General features: G+C 38.1%; 1 protein-coding gene across 7 annotated transcripts in view; it reads right to left on the reverse strand.

Moving 5' to 3' along the window:
* Window positions 1-2,278: 2,278 nt before the first annotated feature.
* Window positions 2,279-20,960, reverse strand: part of LOC128744082 (paxillin) — a 157,509-nt gene continuing 138,827 nt past the window's right edge. For 6 of the 7 annotated variants that reach the window (XM_053840853.1, XM_053840849.1, XM_053840852.1 and 3 more), the window contains exons 7-9: window positions 13,738-14,145; window positions 13,260-13,490; window positions 2,279-3,441 (exon numbers count right to left, since the gene is read on the reverse strand). In XM_053840853.1, the coding sequence (XP_053696828.1) occupies window positions 3,175-3,441; window positions 13,260-13,490; window positions 13,738-14,145 (906 nt within the window). In that variant the 3' untranslated portion in view covers window positions 2,279-3,174. Of the gene's footprint in view, window positions 3,442-11,535; window positions 12,313-13,259; window positions 13,491-13,737; window positions 14,146-20,960 lie in introns of those variants that run through there. The other variant, XM_053840855.1, reaches the window with a different exon arrangement.

The raw sequence follows: 20,960 nt of genomic DNA on the forward strand, positions 1-20,960 counted from the left end.
TACACACTTAGATTTTATCACCGAGTACGGTAAAATAAATTGCCGAGATCCCAACAGCTGAGATCTCGGTGAAAATCTCGGTAAAACATTGAAACACCGAGATCTTGGAAATCCAAAACATCAAACAACTGTCAAACTTTACCGACAATCTCGGTATTATTTTTCCAAGATATCCGGTAATCAATACTGAAACTCGGATGAAATTGCCGAATATTCGTAAAGCGTAACCGACCCAAACTGTCAAATTTTAACGAGATTCTCTGTAAAACACTAGCTGAAAATGCCGAACTACGGTATTAATATGCTGAAAACTCGGTATTTTTAATAAGTTTATGAAAATCAATAAAATTTTGAATAAAACTATCATAATTAACCATTTTTTTATTTTAAACAATTATTGTTTAACAGTTTAACACTGTAATAGTATAGTTGATAGTATAAACTATTGAAATATAAAGGCAATAATAAGTAGAACCACGTAGAACGAGCAAATTTTTCACCTGTAGTGGTTAATTTGCCTACTGAAAAAATTGTTGCTCTGATAAACACAAAGAATTGCTTGTCGTTGGGCATGCAGTTGGTGGCAAATATATCGTAACATTCGCATAGTCTAAGAAAGCCAATACTACATGGCAGCCAACGGGGATGTTGTATTATTTCCATGAAATGACGCATTGGCCTTCACGCTGCAACATCTCATCACGAATTATTAGCATTGGATTCACGTTATGGGTTGAGAGGGAATCGTCAACCTACAGAAATGTTTTTCATATTTATTCTTCTAAAATTCAGTATATCAATTAAAAAAGCTTACTCCAACCCTTTGCACCAACCTGTTCAAAGGATTTTCCTGTGTTGCGGATGCATCACGCGTGCGCTTACAGCCTCTAGTAGGGTTCTTAGACCGAATGATAGCCAGGGATCGAACAAATCTGCAAGAATTTATGCTTTAAGTTAACACATTCACACATCCATAAACATTCCATTTACCATCCAAAATTTCTTTGAAGAGATGCCGTTACGTAGTTAAAATTTTCTAGTGTCAGATCCGTCATTGATCTATAAATACAGTCGCACACTTGTGTATTTTACGAAAATCGATGTCAATCTATGAAAATCATCCATTTTCCCAATTTTAACTTCACCGGTAACGAAACTGCTGTCGATCGCGCGCAGTTAATTTTTGACATTGCTTTCCGAAATCTCGGTAAAACATTTTGTGGCTTTTCTCAGTAGCATTTAACGAAATTTCGTTAAAACGATATTGAAGTACCTAGATTCGGCACTTTATTTTACTGAGCTCGGGGGTTTACTGTTTTACTGATCTTCTCGGCAAATAAGATTGCAGTATCTCGGTAAATAAGCTTCATTTCCGATATCTCAGTAAAATAATATTCCAAGTAACGGTAAAACGAGAACTGTTTACCGATATCACGGAAAAACAGACGCATATTTGTGTAGTTCGGTATTTTACTTTACCGAGACTTTATTTTGGAATTAAGTGTGTAGACGAATAGTAACCATTACATACTGACGTCACAATTCCACTGGTATGCCGTAAAATTGTAAAATATCGTCCGCTGGCAGTGGAGATTAGAAGAAGTCCCAAGATTAGCTCCGATAGTACTTTCCGCAACCGGAGTATTTCCGATAATACTGCTGGAAGACCTACGAGTGCTAAGGTTTGATCATGAGCTAGCTGAGTCATACTGCATGATACTCTGCTTCGAAGCAATGTCCTCGCACGATTGGCAAACAATGAATTGGTCCCGGATGTTAGTGTGTGATTAATTAACCTGTTCGAATATTGTTGGGCGAGTGTTACCGACAAATGCTCAATGTGATATTTTTTATGATATCTAAAAATAATGGTTTTGACTTTAATGTTCGCTCTTCTAATTTAACCTTTCTGGACTTTTTCCGGGATTATTTGAAGAGTAAGGCTTATGCTACCAACCACAGGTCTAGCGCAGCTCAAAACAATATTGAGGCATATCCCGTATTATATTAAACTATCACATTTTGGGAAGGCAATGAATACTGTTTGATAAATTCAAATTGAGTTGAAACTATCCCGCTTACTTTCCTTAGGTTACCTTTTGAAACCGTTTATCTGAACATATCAGTAAAAAATGCGTTTCTTTATGTGACAGTTTTTACTCGTCAATTGAAAAAAGTTTTCAAATTTAATTCCTTTTCTGTTACTTTATGGTGTTTCGGATAAAATTACAGCCCTGATCGTACGATTCGGATGATTCGTTTGGCGTTTCTGCTAGTGTAGATTTTAACGGCATTTATTGAATGTTAGGGAATAATTATCTACGCGATTTATTATGATATTTCAATTTTCACTTTAACGAACTACACTATATGATCTAAACACCACTCAACCTTGTGCAATTATCCGAGAAGCACCGAAGTACGACATCGTGGTCGTTACAGCAGTTACTTGCAGAATAATTTTTCGAATTCGAATAGGCCCCAGTTAATGCGGGTATGGGACAGGCATCCGCTAATTTTGAACTGTTAGTTTATAACTTTGAACATAATTCGTCGTATTATTTCACTATGTCAGGTTTTGTGTGTCCGAGAAATTGTTTAATTGTAATTACAGTTACTGTTGGGAAACCCATGAACATTTGTTTTTGCTACCGTTGCTATATAGTTTGCTGAAGAATGTAATACAGATTGACTGGTTATCTTTTGCACGATTATTGTGACCAAGTCACAAATTAACTTCTGCTCAATCGCAGATCGTTTATACTATAAAATATGTTAAATACTTGTTACATTGCATTTTGCTTCAGTAATGGTTTTTAAACACGTTTCGATTTGCTGCATTTTACTGAATGCAAAGTTACAACATTGTTATATGCAAATTTGTGTGTATACTCAATTTTACACAAAAACAACAAAATATTTATATTAACTGGAAAAGCACTTCCCTTCGCGCTTCGCTCATAATTGTAAATCATTAGTGTTAAGTAAACATTTCAATCATAATTCGTACGAAAAATACACGTGTAAGCTAAATGAACCCGAAACGAAACAAGCAGTCATTTGAGTAAAACATTCGCACATATCGGAAAGACGGAGATAGACGGAGGAAGAACAATAACACGTAGAAAACCATAAAAAATCCGTTTACCATCGCTGGTTGCCACCGTCGGTGTCCTATCCGAACAGTTTATCGAAACATTGATGGCAGTAGGGCTTATCGTTCTGCTCCTTGAAGGTGCCCTTGTTCAGCTGCTTCAGACAGAAAGCGCACACGAAGTGTTCCGGGTGGAATTTCTTGAACATGGCCGTAATGCAGCGTCCGGTGATGGGTTTCGAGCAGCCGGCGCACAGCGAACCCCGCTTGGCGTGGTAGTGCGTTTCACAGTACGGTAGACCCTCGTGATCGAAGAAGGATCCCCCGAAGAACGGCTGACGGCAGTCCTGCAAAAGGAAACAAAAAAGATATGAATTCAAAGATCAATTCCAAACAATCTTTTCAGATCTTAAAAATTAAAGTATTTTTCTATAATTACCAAGAAAAATAGTTTTGATTACTTTATTGATTAGTAAAATTTCGATTGGCATTAGTTTTTCACGTTGAAGGAAACTCCTGAATCCAAAATTCGCTTGATAATAATAGCGAACTGCAAAACTTTAGAGCTCCACCTGGACCCTAATTAGTCAAGGCTGATCTTCAAAAAAACCGCTCAAGACGTCCCTCATACAATCGTTCAATGCGAAAAAGAGAACGTCATCGACGGTGTGCCGTGAGTGATAAAAATATTTTTTCATCGTTTTGCAACCGTAAACAAATGCACATAAAAATAGATATGACAGGTGCCTACACAAAACAATTTTATGACAGTAATTTTTTTGGTTATATTTAGGCGCCAAACAAATGGCTATTAGGGTACGCGGCACTTAGTGTGTATCTGTAGATTTCGTAAAACATTCAGACGAATTTCAGAATCATGAAAAAATTTAAATCAAATAGCATTTCAAATTCTCACAATGAAAACTAAACGCTTCAATTACATGAACACAATAAATAGAAAATTATCCTGACCTCTACTAACAAGTAAAGTATAGATTCCATCTACCAAACGACGTCGATTGCGTGCTTACAAAGCATTAGGAGGTCGCATTTTGCAAAATGTGTTTACGTTCGCATCGATGAAACTCGTTCAAACCCTGATATGAAAACTCACTAAACGGCTGCCTGACTTTGAAACAACCCACGAAGGTTGTTTTCGGTTTGATCTAATTTAAACCTTCCTTTTGTTTCGCGCTTACATACGTAAGTAAGTGCATTAAATGGAAAAGGGAAAAAGTGCACACCCACAATTTTGATGCATTCGAGCGGCGCCGCAAACATGCGGTGAGTTTAAGTGAGACAACTTGGTGACAATCCATTATTTCTCGCGAGGCGTGAATTTGCCTACACATCAACCTTTTTACCAGATCGCACCACTCGACATTATATCATCAATAAGATTGTCTTCTGTATTTTCGCCACTAATGTGAGGTGCAGGATGAATAAGTTCAAACGAGCAGAACAGTATCACTACAGTCGAGTTTGATTTTGTACATGGCTTGGGAATTAGGAAGATGTAAAAAATTATTTAAAAACAGTGGTGTAAAAAACAGCTTAAAAACTTTAAACGAAATGCTGTCCAAATGGGATATCTTAATCCGTGTTCTAATTTTGCCAAGAATGATTATTGTCGACCAGATTACCGCCTCTAAATTGCAAATTTAGTGGGTTGAAACAATAGAAACAAACACGGTTCGTAAACAAGTACACGGGTGGACGCCTTGACAGAGCACATTCCCTTCCGATTCGCAAAGATATATTGCCCGAGTTGATGATCCATAGCGAAATCGAGTGGAACTTGCACTTGGAGTATTCGCCCGGATCAGCACCACTCGTAATTTTCATACCTACCACAATAAAGACATCAGCTGGCTGTTCACTACTGGTGCTGCCAGGTGACAAAAAGGAAAAATCTGTCACTTGCCGAGTACATCTTCATAAATAATGATGTAATGCAACCGCAGTTAATTTACTTTATGGCTAGCTTTCTTTATTTTAGTAGCAGCCAAGGCTGTAAAATTGAAATTAGTTTGCTCGGAAGTAACTACATAAACAACATTTTGAAGGGCAAGGGCAAACAACAAGCAAGTTGGTTCAGAAACATAACTCTAGTCGGTATATCTAGATTATAAGTCATTAGGACGTCCTTTCCGTATGCACCAGGAACCGTCCGCGTGGGATCTGTTTACTGTTTTCAAGCGCTACAGTCTTCGTTTCATTACCACACCAGGGCCAATATGTGTTCATTAATCGTTTATATGGGCTTTACTAAGACACCCAAGTTACTTTTTGGGTGTCATACAAAATTTAGTTACAGCGATTGAATTCTATTCAACCATTTCACCTCAAACTGTCCAAAATGCATGCTACAGTTTAAATAAAGAGCTCCTTCAACCATAGCTTAGAAGGAATACCTTCAATCATTTAAAACAAATGCTGATCTGCTATATGCAGCCCTTTATTCAGAATATTTAATATGTGCCTGCTATCGGGTGTTTTGCTTGCCATCTGGAAACTGTTCCATGTGACATATTTATTCTATACCTGCTTCTACGTACTCAGACGAAGGCAAGAACAGTTGCGACATGTTCTCGTGAGCTCCGAATGACACAAATAAACTCCGAACAACAATTGCGGGGCTAGTACTACGATCCCAGTAACATTAACATGCGACGACTGACTTCTTAGATCATATTTGCCACAAAACAGTCTTATGTAAAGTATCACAAAAAAATCTTGTTTTCGAGATATGTGAAAACTAATTGTACAATTTAAAAATTTACATTAAACATTGATGTCGAACTGAAGGCGATATTTTAGAACAACTAGTGCAAGTGGAATCTATTAAAAATAAAATAATAAAATATTTTAGAACAATTTCAATCTTTACACACTTTTAATGTGTTCTATATCTAGCATTTCCAGTTCAACTACTTAATATTAATATCGGTAAAACTTTAAAATAGTCCCAAAAAGGATAAAACAACGAGGAACCAAAAAGAAGTCCATTATTATGGCTCATAAGGGAGCAAAAAGTTCACATTCTCACATTCTAGCGACACTTAAACAATGTTGATTGAATCTAGAAAAGCACAGTTGATACAACAAAGCTAAGCTGGAAGTGAAGCAAAAAGCATTACATTTGTTATAGCGTTACTGTTTCACTATTTCATATGATTTTTTTTGTCAGGGAGGACTTAGACTTTCATATGATAGCTCCACTAGTAGTTCTATTGTCTTGTGCATGGTACAGCAAACAAATCATAATTTTCAACTTTTTAAATAAAACTTGAATTTTGATGTTTCAAAAAATCTTACTGAACAGGATGTAACTGAGCTGTAGCAAGATATTCCATTATATGAGAGTTATGAATTTTTTGATAAAATCCAATATGGCGGCCAAATCCAAGATGTTAATCGATTTTTTTTTCACTTCGTTTTAAACCCTATCTCGCCTCTTTACAAAACCGTGTCGTTTGTCGTTTGTTTCATAGCAAATTTTGGAAATAGGGTACAGGAGGGTATTTCCAGCACGCTACTAAATTCGGCATATATTACCTTTTATTGCTGCGCTTTCCCAAATAAAAACTTTGCCGCTACATAACAATACTGAAACGAATGTAGCACTCATAAGCTTTAATGTGTTCTAACTATTTTTATAAAAATGTCAGAAAATTGCTAAATTTTATTCAATAAACATCAAAACCACTGTTTTCCACTGGCACGTAATCAGGCTGAAAAAACCAGCAGCAATCGCTTTCGCGAATCCGCTCTTGATGATGGTTTGGAAAACACACAGGGATGATCACGTTTACTTATTCTAGCAACTTAACAGCTGTGAATATGATGTCACAGAACAATTCTACTTCTTTTCATCCCGGAAGAACACAAAAATTCCATGAAAATATAAATCAATTTTCATTCACTAGCAATCTTTATTTACACTACTAAAAAGATGTGATGCAGTTGCGCCTGAAACTCTTCTATCGTGTTGACATAGCTAGTATTTGAGTGACAACCACTTGCTTCTGGTGCTAATGTATTCAATGATACACTAGCGCCAGCAGCAAGCTGTTGTCACTGCAAAACTAGTTATCTTCAATGAGCCGGTATCTAGGCAATACCTACACGTTATCCATCGGTCTCTCTTTTGATCTGTTTTTGAAAAGCATCTAATCCCTGTGTAGGCTATTTCGGCCGGTCGGATTTAAAAAACGCAGTCACCACTATAGAAAATGGGCCCAATTTAGCCGCAGCGATTTCATCATTTCTCGCGACTATAACTCAAATTCAGTGGCGTTTCATTAAGAGCAAAATACACGCTGATATTCAGTAAATACTATTCTATCAACTGGTATAAAAATCTTGTCTCGAATGAATATAGTTTCCACGTAATTCCTGAATATTGTTTAGGCTACCGCTTAATGGGCTGAAAATACCCTCCCGTACCCTGTCACAAAAATTATAAGAAAATTGTGAACCTTGCTACAAATAACTGGTTGTTTTATTCAGTTAATGCCATTGAACACCTAATTTTATGAATGTTTCTGGTAGTATTTTTCCTCAGCTTTCCAATGCACTATGGTCCAGAAATTAAAGTTTCGGGACAAATATATTTGCGGTTAAACAGCATGTCAAAGCTCAATATGGTCTTCGGCAACTTTTTGAATAAAAAATTTATGCATATTTTGAAGGGGTCGTCCAATATTTAAGCGTTACTTAAACAACAATTTAAGTAATAACTTTTTGAGTAAATTTTTCTTCACCTTTTTGGTTTCAAAATATTAAAGATAAACCAATTTCAAGTAATTTTTCTGAAGATATAAAACTTCTACCTTTTACCCATTTTTAGCAATAGACCTTTGTTTATAAACGACCCCTCAAATCACATTTCTTGTTGTAACATGCTTATTTCAACAGACAGCTCAATGTAATGTTCTAGAAAATATTTTGCACATAAAAGAGGAATATTTTTGCTGAAGTCTGTTTTGCTTTATATGCATTAATTAATAAGATATAACTGATTTTAGGTTAAAAACCGTCTGATGAAAAATTCAGATTCAAATCCGAATATCTTAGCCATCTGCAAGTATCTGCAATTAGTTTGCATACCAATTTGTAGGGAATTATTAAAGCTATCTGCCCAAATGTGTATTTCAGAGAATACCTGGGAATACCTGGGAATTTTCATACATTTTATAACTTAATAAATATGCGTCCTAGCGCCAAACAGTCTTCACAGAAAATATGTATTTCAACATACTAAATAACTTTGTAGAACATTTGAAAGCAATAAAATAATCGTGTGCAAAGTTGCAAGTGTAATTGATTTTAAGTGCTCTTTTTTAACATATCATTATGTTTCGTAACCGGTAAAAGATAGATAGTTACTTAATTCAGCAAAGTTGGTTATTTTAGTATTTTCTGCAAGTTTTGGAGAAAAAAACTTTTTTTTTTCAAATTATTTAAGAAAACAAAAGTTTGTATCACCCTAATAGGTGAATTCATGGTCACCCTAATAGTGCAGGAACATGCGCTATATTTTATTATTTTACTTCTCCGAAGACACCACCCTTGAAAAAATACACATTTTTCATCAAACGGTTTTTAGCCTAAAAACAGTTATATCTTATTAATTAGGCCATTACAAATATTTTATAAAGTTTTTGTCCTTCCGGTGTTCGGCCACCGAGGGGGGGGATGGATTTTAATAATTTTTATTTAAGGTTTTACGTGAAAACCGAATCTATTCTTGTTTATAAAATATACGTTATTATTTTCTATGCAAAAATATACGAAAAAAGACAAAAACGAAGGAAATTTTTTTTTGACGATTTTCGGAAATTCTATTGTTCGAATTTCCATTTCTGTTTCGTGCTAGAAGCGTTAATTCAACTCGGAGACTCATTTTTCGAGTTTTTCAGACTGTAGAGCCCACAGACAATTGATTTTATAAAAAGAAATTTGACTCATATCCTACAAATTATTTTTTTGCCCCCCGATTTTTCAAGCCAATTTCCAAGGGGGTGGTGACAAAAACTTTGAATATGATTTGCAATGGCCTTAATGCAGAAAAAGCAAAACAGTCTTCAGCAAAAATATTCCTCTTTTATGTGCAAAATATTTTCTACAACATCACATTGAGCTGTCTGTCTGTTGAAATAAACATTTTACAAGAAGAAATGTGATTTGAGGGGTCGTTTATAAGCAAAGGTCTATTGCTGAAAATGGTTAAAAGGTAGAAGTTTGAAATCTTTAGAAAAAATACTTGAAATGGGTTCATCTTTGATATTTTGAAACCAAAAAGGCGAAAAAAAAATTTACTCAAAAAGTTATTACTTAAATTGTTGTTAAAGTAACACGTAAATATTGGACGACCCCTTCAAAAGATGCATCAGTTTTTTATTCAAAAACGGCAAATATATTTGTCGCGAAATTTTAATTTCTGGCCCATAGTGCAATGTAAAATTGGTTGTGGGACTCATGGTGAAAATGGCGATTTTTTGATAAAATCCAACATGGCGACCAAATCCAAGATGGCCGTCAAAATTTTTTTTACTCCATTTGAAAGCCCTGTTCTTCTTCTTTACAGAACTAGGCCATTTGTTAGTTGTTTCATGGCAAATTTATCAAATATTACATGATATAGATCTCAAGGTTTGCTCAAAATTCAACTTTTTTTTTGAACCTGTTAGACCCCTTGGCGCACGAGGGGTCCATTATTTCGAGGTATCAAAAGTGTAATTCTTATTTTTTTACCATTTTCAACCAATTAAGCGTAAAAGTTCCTATATTTGAAGAACTCGTGTCAGTAGTGGTCCCGTTTCAGCGAGAATTACTCAATACATGAAGCAATTATGTGGTTTTTATTACAGTTTTCTTTTTCAATCACTTAATATTAAAAATCAACGAAAAGTTCCAAGGTCAAATATACCAAGGTCAAGAACCCTGCGAGGGAGTGAACAGTTTTCAGAGCTGTTTACTTTTCCTCTGCATCCACTTATCTATGTGCACTCGACTATCTATACTTGCGATGCGTTTTTACATTCTAGCTTATTCAGGAATTAAGAGTCCTAACGTAAATATGCATTGTCATTCGATTTTCGCTTTCGTTTGCCTTTTTAACGTACCCAGCTTGTAAATTTCAAATAGGGTAAAATGCTAATGACCGTACGCCTAATTCGCTTGCTAATGGTTGTACACGTTAGCTAGATTTTTTTTTTTTTTTTTTTTTCAAACAAATTATTGTATATTATGGTTATTATCAACAACTAACCAAAGTGATTGATGTATTACCAGGAATTTCCATAGGAATTAGGGTCAATTGATACTCAAATCTCCGTTTTACTAGACATCATAGGAAGCGTTTAGTGTTGAGTAAATTACCCTACAAAAGCTTAATTCGTTCTGCGCCTATCTTTGCTGGGTGGTCAATGTTTTCCCTAATTAAAGATAAAAACTGCGGGATTATAAAAATGTTTGCCACAATGTCAGAAGGGTCATTTTTCTTCAACGATAAAGTTATCGCAACTCTAATGCCGCGATGCCGTAAATTAGTAGATAACTTCGGTCGGGTGAATCACGGGGTCAGAAATAGACAACCTGTCTCGGAGGTGTTTATGCTACACTGGCTCAGCTCGCTACTGGCAGGCAGTGGGTCGTGGCAAGGGCGGCCGCGCCTGTCTTGACGAATCGCGCGCCCTAATGAAGTGTGAACGAAAAGTATAACCCCCAGCCAGAAATCGGTTCCCGCAGTTCGAAGTGTGGTAATCAATTCCATCCATCTTCACCCCCCTCCCACAAGAAAGAGGGTGAAGCGGGAAAGTGAAGGTCGTACGCAACAAAAACTCGCGGCAGTTACAATAAAAAGAAATAGGTCGATTGAGTCTTGTCATTAGGAGTTGAGAATATGAGTTCCGAAACCTATTCCGATGCGTAAATACTTGTTTGTTTTGTTTATTCCTACTGAATGTGTGTCTGTATGTTTATCACTCGTCAAATTGCGAACAGCCGCGAATGCTATTTGCCGTGCTCTGCTGTGCGAAAGATGACGTCATCGATAATAGTTCAGTACCGCACCGCGCGCACCGGTGACTTCACCAGCCAGCGGCGACTAGCGAAATCCAATATGGGAAGCACGTACCTTACGTGTGCGCACACTCTTCCTCTATTGGGAAGATGATCTCATCCGGTGGTTGGTTGAAAAGCGCAAACGAACAGGAACGTATATGCGTTGCACTCTAGAAAAAGAGATCTAAGCGACCACACGATGGACGCACGGAAGCGAGCGGCAGCCCGAGTGATCTAGAAGGAGGACGGATGGCGCTGGCAGACATACGTTCTCCTCGGAGAATCGTACGCCACCGTGCCTAACCATCTATCTAGCTAGCACGCAGTTTCGTGCGCAGTGTTTTTATTTTGTGTTTTGTGTTTGTTTTTTTTTTTAATTTATTTTCTTTCTTAGTCTTTTTATTTACAATACTATTTTGTTTTACAATGATTATCATACTAGAGTATAATGACAATTTGTGTTCTTTTAGGTTTAAATAACAATTTCAAAGTGTTTTCCCTCAATTCTCAACTCCGGTTCAAAGTCGATGCTTTTGAAGCGTTTGTTTGCGTAAGACGTCCGCCCACAGATCTAGGCGATTCGTTGTTATGTTTTTTTTTGTCTCAAGGAGAAGGGATTATCGTCTGTCAAATAGACCTCGTTTCTGTCGGGCCGGGGAAGATTAATTGTTAGTCTGTAAGGTACACCTGTAAAGTGAAAAAGTGAAGCATCGATTGCGAGCGACGAGTGAGACTCCGGCCGTCCTAGACGGGGGTCTCGCGGTGTAGGTCATTGGAACACTCCAAGGAAAGGAGGTCGCTGCAGCATTTTACCATCGCACGAATTGAGTCCCTGTGTGTGTGAGTGTGTGATTGTATAGTTGTGTGATACGTTAACCGGAAGCGGGAAACATTGGAGTAACAAGTTTGTATGTAGATCAGAATAGTAACAGTAACATCAACAAGAGCAAGGTTGCATTTGTGCGGTTTTTTTCTTTGTATGAGACAGATATGAAACAGTAGACATCTCCAACGAGATGCTATTTTCAGGAGGAGCATCTCCGCCGATACCCGGTCTACTCGTCTTCTTCCGTTCCGGCACACGATGGACAAACCGGCTTGCCTTCCATTGCGTAAAACGACTTGCCAGTGACCGGTTTTTTGCAGTCCTATAAATAAAACTCAATTATTGCTCTCATTTAGTGGTTTCTTTTTTTAGTACAGGTTTTTCGAAGCAAACAAACTAAGGTTTCACTCATCTAGTTCGACAGTGTATCTGTTTCCACGCGAATTTACGTGAATTTTCTCCAGCTGAATGCCCTGCTGAATCGACAGCAAACATTCAAGGTTGTTGTTTCTCTCTTTTCTGGTTCCATGATGGGCGGTGGGTTGGCTCAAGGTAAATATTTACGCTTACGTGATGATGCTTTTCAAATATTGGCAAAGTATGTGAGAAGTAAATCATTTGACTTTTTTTATCTCGCGAACGAACAAAAAAAGAAGTTTTATTCATGCGCTTCTGATCGTCGAAATGAATGATTTTTCAAAGAAACCGGCTTACGTTTGCGGTTGCGATTGAATTTTACGTTTTCTTAGAATATTGTAAAACGTACGCAGCTAAAACAGAGTCAATGACGTATGAGAATTTCTTTATCCTTCGAAGAAAATATTGGGCTGTTCTCACTCGTTACAATTAAACTAGAATCCTCCTCCTCAATCCTCCGTATTGATCATGGATTTTAATTTTTTTATACGATTAAAATTACCTTCACTGCCAACTTCACGAACGCTTTGACGTAGTCATTCAAACCATTAGATCTTCAACGCCCACCCGCAACCAAAGAATAACTGAAAAGTTTAATTAAATAGTATGGACTTATGAAAAATCCGTTCAGTTCTATTACTTGAACTTTTTTCTCGTCCCATTTATAGAAGTTTCGGTCGAATGCTCGAAAGTAACTTGTAGCCATTCAGATCAACCTCTAGTCGATTGAAGACATTTCACTCGAATAATTTGTTTTCTGTGCCAAACCATTAATTTATCCAACACAGGCTTACACGACATTTCATAGACAATGTTGTAAATCAAATTCCCCGGAGAAAAAAAGCTACTCACCCTGCACACGAAACAGTCCGGATGCCACTGGCTGTTCAGCGCGGAAATGTAGTTCTCCATGATGGCCCGGTTGCATCCGTTGCACTTGGGTGCGAACATGTCGAAGTAATCGTTGCGGCAGTACGGTTTGCCGTCGCGCTCGTGGAACCCGTCCTCACCGAACTGCTGGCCGCACTGGGCGCAGAAAAAGTGCTCGGTGTGCCAAGTTTTCTCCAAAGCCGTTACGCATTTCTGTTTGAAGTAAAAAACCAGAACGAGAAAAAAACAAACAAGCACACACGAAGGTACGCCAATCACTTTTCGTTCAAATCGTTGGTTAGTTAAGAAAATTTTAGTTGAGGACTCTTTCCTTCCAAACAAATTCGCCTGCTGTCCAGGAAACAATGTGGACGCCTGGTTATTCGTCCACTCAGTTATTTTTAACCGTCTCCATTGAAACCAGGAAAAAGCCCTCAAACTAACCGGCCTAAACGCTTACATCCAAAATCGGTCCATTGCAGTAGGCACAACGTGGGCTGAACAGGTTATGATAATCCGGTTCGCAGTACGGATTTCCGTCACGTTCGAAGAAGTTTCTCGTTCCCAGCTCCTGGCTGCAGTGGTTGCAGGTGAAATGCTCCGGGTGCCAGGTTTTTCCCAGCGCCGTAATGACCTGTCCGACGATCGGTTTGTCGCACGCATTGCAGCAGCCCTTCTGGGTCGTGTTGACTCCCTGACGACTCATGTCGGCCTGCAGGTTTCCGAGCATAGAATCCAGCTGATCGTTTACCGGAGCTAGCTGTTCGGTCGTGGTCACCGTCGTTAGAGTGCTCTGATAGTGTGCGGTGCCCTGATTCGGTTTGGCGTAATCCGTAACCGCCTGATGCTGGTGCGAGCCGGCTGTGATCTGAAATCAGAAAAAAATTCCATTAATAAAATAAAAATTGTCAACAACAAAATGATTCGCTGTGTGGAAACTTGCTCAAAATAATTCCACTTCTGGCCACCTGGTCGCTGACACTAAGATTATTTCCGAGTGCTGTTAGGTCGCCGCTTCGAATGAAACTGACGGCATTCTCAGTGGTTATGAATTTTGTGTAGTAAACGCAAAGTCTACACTGTGGAACTATGTGGAGAGCGCGAGAAAACGTCGCGTCGTTGTGTTACATTCTCAATTTCACTTGCGCGTCCTATCCTATCCTATCACCGAACTACGACGACACGCGGCGGTCAGAAGGGAATAGCGCGAATCTTTGCGCGCTGGCTGGCTAATCCAAAATCTTCACTCATTAATGGAAAAGGGATGTAAGCAAAATACGACGACGCCAACATATCCACACGCACCCGAAATGTTGAGATGGAACGCTATTTATGATGCTCGGTGTGTCTTCTAGTTTTCGTTTATTGATTGGTTTTCGGATGTTTTTGCGAGCCGAATTACGTAGGCCCCTGTTGTGGACTAGAAGATTATTCTTCTAAACCACGCAAATGTTAAAATTAGCCGCCGTTGGAATTAAATAATTAAAAAGCGCCGTAATCTGGTGGGATTTTGTATCGTGCCAAAAATTGCCACCGCTACAGCGTGGTGACAAACATTTTGAATAATCACTATTTTAAAGTGATTATAAAAAGTGAGTTTGTGGCGTTTTTATAAAATAAGTAAAACATGTGCGGCCTGCTTTAGAGTGAATAATTCAATATTTATTCATGACTTTTGCTAAGCTAAAAGAAAATCATGAATTATGTGGGAAGAAAATTTGCAAAACAATTCAAACGAATCAAACGATACATCGGTGGTTGAAAAAAAGACGGAGATCGTTGTGACATAGGACTTGAACCTATTCAGTCATATATTATTGAAAAAATTTGTTACCACAATTGTTAATAAGTATACGCTTCAAATTTCCGCTTAAAAATCATAACATAACCAATCATAACACCAACAAGCATTAATATAAGCGGTAAATCAATCGTTTATTAGCATCCCTGGCGTTTTATACTGCAGGTTGCTGTTTATCAGCCTTTTGACTGCATAACTGTTGTAAATTGGCATTCACAATTCTATTTCAATTCTTCTTGTCGGTAACTAGCTGCAAATAAGCATTGTCAACACTATAAGAGGGCTAGCAATAAAGTAGCCGCATATTTTGCCAAAATAGCATTTTAGTAGCATTTAAGGCAACTTAAATGCTTATTGGCTTGCATTTAAATTGCATTGGAAATGCTTATGGGTTACCAGGGTTGTCTTATAAATAATGTTAACCAGTAAAAGATATAAGTATTGCAAAGAGGCTAAATGAACGTTCCTTATTAACAATCAACATTATACTCGACAAAGAAGAAAATTTGAAAATTGAGGGTGAATGCCAAAACAGGGATTTAGTTAATTCGATGAATGACGTATTGAAATTCGTCGTTGCCAAATGGTACACTGAGAACATTATTTCGTATTTTTTAGCTAAAAATATTCGTAGCTCATTTCATATCATTTAAAAACATTCGTCTGTGTATTTTCTACCGCACATGTTGTTATTAAGAATGATTCGTGTTTGGTACAAGAACACATTCGTAGCACATTTTGCATCAGAAGGTATTTGACACACGGTTATTGTCTGGCTTCGTTATTGACGCGCAAAGTAAATTGAAATATGCGAAACAATGCGAGCTGTCATCTACACTTTGCACTAACACATCTACACTAGTTCTGAGATTTCGAGCATTTTGTATGGAAAATTAGTCAATTTAAAAAAAAAATCGTTGGATACACAAGATTTGCCAGTTTTTCTCTTACACCTTTTATGTTTATGCTTAGAAGATTATTTCTAATATGTATTTTAACGGATATATCGAAGTGCATCATTCCAAATTGCAAGCGGAAAATTTTTCGTCAAAACGGTATCAAGATGTTTCAGAGAAATGTCCTTATATCACTTTCCTACGAGTAGTAAAACAAAAAAAAATCTTTAAAATGCTCGGACATGATTGTTGAACAAGCAACATGAGCAACATTTTTTTCCGCCCGTATATATCAATTTACATTGATCGACGCGATCGGACTGCGAAGATCTTAGGTAAGAGAAAATATACTTGTGCATTTATGAACTGCATGATTGCCGGGATGCACAGTGGTCCAGAATCGCAAAAAACGGACATTAGTAATTGGGTAAAAAATGCGTAATTTTTTAAGAATAGTGTCTTTAAAGAAGTTTATTAATAAAATATAACACATCTTTCTGCACTATTAGAGTGACCGTGAATTCATCTTTTAACCCATTATGAGCCGGGCATACCAAAATTTGGACCAAATGTGGTGAAACTGTGTTATCCATCGGAAAACCCAAAATCGTCATTTGGAATGGTTTCAAGGTCAAAAAATGCAGGTTTTATATTTCATTTTATTATTTCAATTTTATTAATAAATTTCTCCAAAGACACGCATTTGTACGTTAAAGAAAACTATTGTGATTTTGGTGGTTGCATTAGGGTGAACAAAGTTTCGTTTATTTAAATACGTTGAAAAAGGTATGGTGTCTTCAGAAAAGTTGTAAAACACATTAAAATAAGCAACTTTGTTAAATACCCCCTCTAAGGTCTACATCATTTTTAGCACAGCAAAATTCACTAAAATGGTCGTAACTGTTTTATCTTTCAATATTTTTTCACCAAATTTGGGGAATCTCCCGAAAATCTTTTCTATTTTCATAATGTCTATAGATAATGGCCATATGTCTTATGACCCCGGAGTTATTACGGAGTTCCTTGAGGGACCGCGACATGGCTTTTTTAGATAAAGTTGCCAAATATTTAAAATTTGTTTGAAATCTGTTTATTTTTGTAAATATATCATCGACTGTGGACATATTAGTTACTTTGCAGTTACGAGCCATGGCACGCACCATCCGGATCCGGGGGGACACTATGAATCCGGAACTGGCTCCCATAAAGGGACATTTCAGCATCAGTAAAATATGTCGTGTTGCATATCAAAAAATATCAGCATTCGACAAAATAGCGATTGGCGATCATCTCATGTCTCTCAAAGGCCGTATGGTCGATTCCAGGGCCCGTACAAGTTCCTTCGAAATCAGTTCCGTGCTTGAATCAGAAAAGAAACTCTCCCCGGGGCCGGAATCGGTCATATGGCCTCTGAGAGACATGAGCTGATCGCCAATCGCTATTTTGTCGAGTGCTGCTGTTTTTTGATATGCCGGTGTAGCTTTCGCCTGGTGAAACGGTGCAGAATCTTGTTGGAAGCAGTAAGGTGAACTCTTGTAGTGATTTTTGACAATGGGAAGCAAATGGTTCGCATCTAAACATTATCGATGTAATATTTAGTGTTGATTTTAACACCAGGTTCAATGAACAGCAATAAAACCTTCAAATTTTTGGAGAAACATCCCCATATCATCATCCCGGAGACATTTTGGAACCTTTGAACAGCTTGTATGTCACGGGGATTATTCTGTAGCAAGAACATTTTTTCCTCCGAATACAGAATTTCACAGTCCCCGTGCCGCTTGAGCAGCTGCCGACATCTTTCGCACCCTTGCAATTGGTTGAAAATGGTTAAAAATTAAGAATTACACTTTTGATACCTTGAAATAGTGGACCCCTCGTTCGCCAAGGGGCCTAACAGGTTCAAAAAAAGAATTTTGAGCAAACCTTGAGATCTAAATCATGTGATATTTCAGATATTTGCCATGAAACAACTAACAAATGGCCCGGTTTTGTAAAGAAGAACAGGGCTTTCAAATAGAGTAAAAATTTTGGCAGCCATCTTGGATTTGGCCGCCACGTTGGATTTTATCAAAAAATCGCCGTTTTCGCCATGATTCCCCAACCGATTTTAATTTCAAGACCACCATCGGAAAGCTGAGAAAAAATGCGACTCTTAAACGAATAAAAATTCAAAACAAACTTGCAAGCTGTGGTGACATTTGAATCACTCTCAACGAAAAATATGCAGATACATCTGTGAATAACTCATTTTTAATTAAACACGTCCAAAAAACACTGACAATTAATGCTACTCACCCTGTACAATTGCTACATCTTTTATGAATCGATTGGTATACCAACTATTGAAAACTGTTCAGAACTGGCAGAATTATTAGTGTTCAAAATCTTTCATTATTTAATGACGCTCATCTGAATCTAAACTGAACTAAACTTCCCCTGAAACGAAAACAGATAAACAAGTGGCGTTGGGTCACAAGAGGCAGGGGGCTATCCGTTAGTTTTGAGGTCGAACGAGTGATTTTGGAACCTTTCGGCCTATTTTGCACGATAATTTTGAAAATGTGAAATCATTCGTTCGAAATATTAAAAGATATTCCTTTGCAAGCTGGTTAATGGAAACTTGCCAATTCTAATAGAATCTATTAAGAATGAATCACGCATTTCTCTTTACTGACATAGTAATGTCGGCCATCATTATATAATTTACTGCACCAATCAAACCATCATGCTCGCCAGCAGCAAACCACGCGCCTTTTACCATAGTTATACTAATATGTGCCTCAAGCTTCGCTTCATTGCGCGATTCTTGACTTGGAATTGCCGTGCGGTAAACTCCCACACTCTGTCGACGGGCAGTTTCCCAGCCAGCGATGTTACTCCGCGTAGAGATCATAACGGCACACGATCTTATCGAGCTCTGCGTCGAAGTCGTCGCCGCGTCTTTCACTTGCACTTCGTTCCTTCATGGATACATATACATACACTGCTGCCAGGCCAGCCAAGCGTTGCCCGAAAAATCCTAGCGCCGTGTGCAACACACAGCGCTGCCGCTCAAGTGTCCGCGACCAGACAGCCAGAAGGAAATCCCCCATAAATACGAAAAAACACCCGCAGCATCCCATTGACCGATCGCCACCGTTCCGTCCCGTGACCGATCGAGAGCGGTGAAGATCACCAAACTGTTTCACGGTTGCACATAGGGTATGGGCCGATGCTTGGGCCTATGTTTAGTATTTGTTTGCACAAGGTGCAAAGATTTTAGCTCCGGCTAGATCATCCTCGTTAGGTTTGTGTTTGCCATCACGTTTCGGCAGCCGAGGCGGAAGCTGCTGCTGCAGGTAAACCGCGAAAATACGTATGCTTCGATTGAAGTGCGGTCCATTTGTCATGCAGGTCTTTTACTGGTGCCGCTCGCTTCATGGCTTTGACTTTTCCGCTGCATTACCCTTTCCTGACGCGGAGGTAATCCGGCAGACAAAGTAAGGTACTTAATTTAGCGGTTCATGAAATACATAAATGGCGCAGAGTTTCTGGTAACCGTGAAGCGGATTTATGTGCACGTGTCTAGTAGAGCGAGTGCGAAGTGAAAGGTGTCCGCTTGTGCTACATGAATTGAATTGCGTTACGGAAAACAGTTGGAAAACGGCGGTGGCCTTTTTTGCACAGCGACTTTTCGTCTAAGGACGTCTACTTAGTAGATTTGACGAATCATTTAATAAACAATCTATTTTGAGGACAGCAAACATTTGGTACTGCTTAGGTGGGTGGCGATTTCCCAAAAGGGGCTGCACAGACAGAATCTACCTTGAAGTGGGCGCCAGATTTTTGGTCCACTATTTCTCAGATGATATCTTCATCGACAAAACAGTGTCTGATAGGGATATTTTCGTTAAATAATATTCATCACAATGATTGAGACATTAAGCTCGTAAGGCCATTGCAAATTATTTTCAAAAGTTTTTGTAAACCAACCTCCCCCCTCCCCCTCTTAGAAATTGGCTTGATAAATGGGGGGGGGGTAAAAAAATAATTAGTATGATCGACAGAAATTTGTTTCTATCAAATTTGTCTTTCTTTTTGTAGGTAGCATAGAAAATAATAACGTGTAGGCGAAAGGAAAGAATTGATTTGGTTTTCACGTTTAAATTTTAACTAAAAATCGAATAAAAAAATATTTTTCGAGTTCTAAGATTACATGCATAAAAGATTAATTAAGAAAGCAATTCTACTGACTGGATTCCTTGACCTATCATTAATATGACATTCTTTAAGTGTTTGTGCACGAATGAGTAGGCAATGTGGTTTATAAAACGATAAAGGAAATACTGTCAAGTTGAATTTTCGAAACACTTTTTTGGCTTATAACGAAAATGACCATAAATATCTAATAATATAAGAACTTTATCCAGTCTTTAACGAAAATCTCAGCGCCATGGTAGCAACCAGCAAATAAAATGTAGTTTCGGCGCTTTCCCGCCAGTTGCAACTAAATGTTGCAAGCACGTTCTGTAAAATATATGAATGAAATAAATGCTATCAAACTATCAAACAATCAAATAAAAACTATCAAGGCATGTAACATATATCTACTATAGATGATAGGTACCTTATTCGCTTAACGTTGGGCGCTTGCAATGCACTAGCTATACCCAGCTAGTCTATTTATATAAGAGGCTTGTCTGTAGCCAAATCCAGGTTTCGTAGCGATGAGTTCTATTCTCAGTCACCTCACTGCTCGACTGGTCGATTGCTCAACTGGTTGACTAGACTGCTCGACTGGACTGGTCGATTAGACTGCTCGATTTGATTGCTCGACTGGACTGCTCAACTGAACTGCTCGACTGAACTGTTCGATTCGACTGCTCGACTCAACTGCTTAATTGGACAGAACAACTTGACTGTTGGACTGAACAGCTCGATTTAACTGCTCGAGTGGACTACTCGACCCGACTGCCCGAATTACTACTCGATCCAATTGCTCGA

Source organism: Sabethes cyaneus, chromosome 3 (assembly GCF_943734655.1).
Source record: "Sabethes cyaneus chromosome 3, idSabCyanKW18_F2, whole genome shotgun sequence".
Taxonomy (NCBI): domain Eukaryota; kingdom Metazoa; phylum Arthropoda; class Insecta; order Diptera; family Culicidae; genus Sabethes; species Sabethes cyaneus.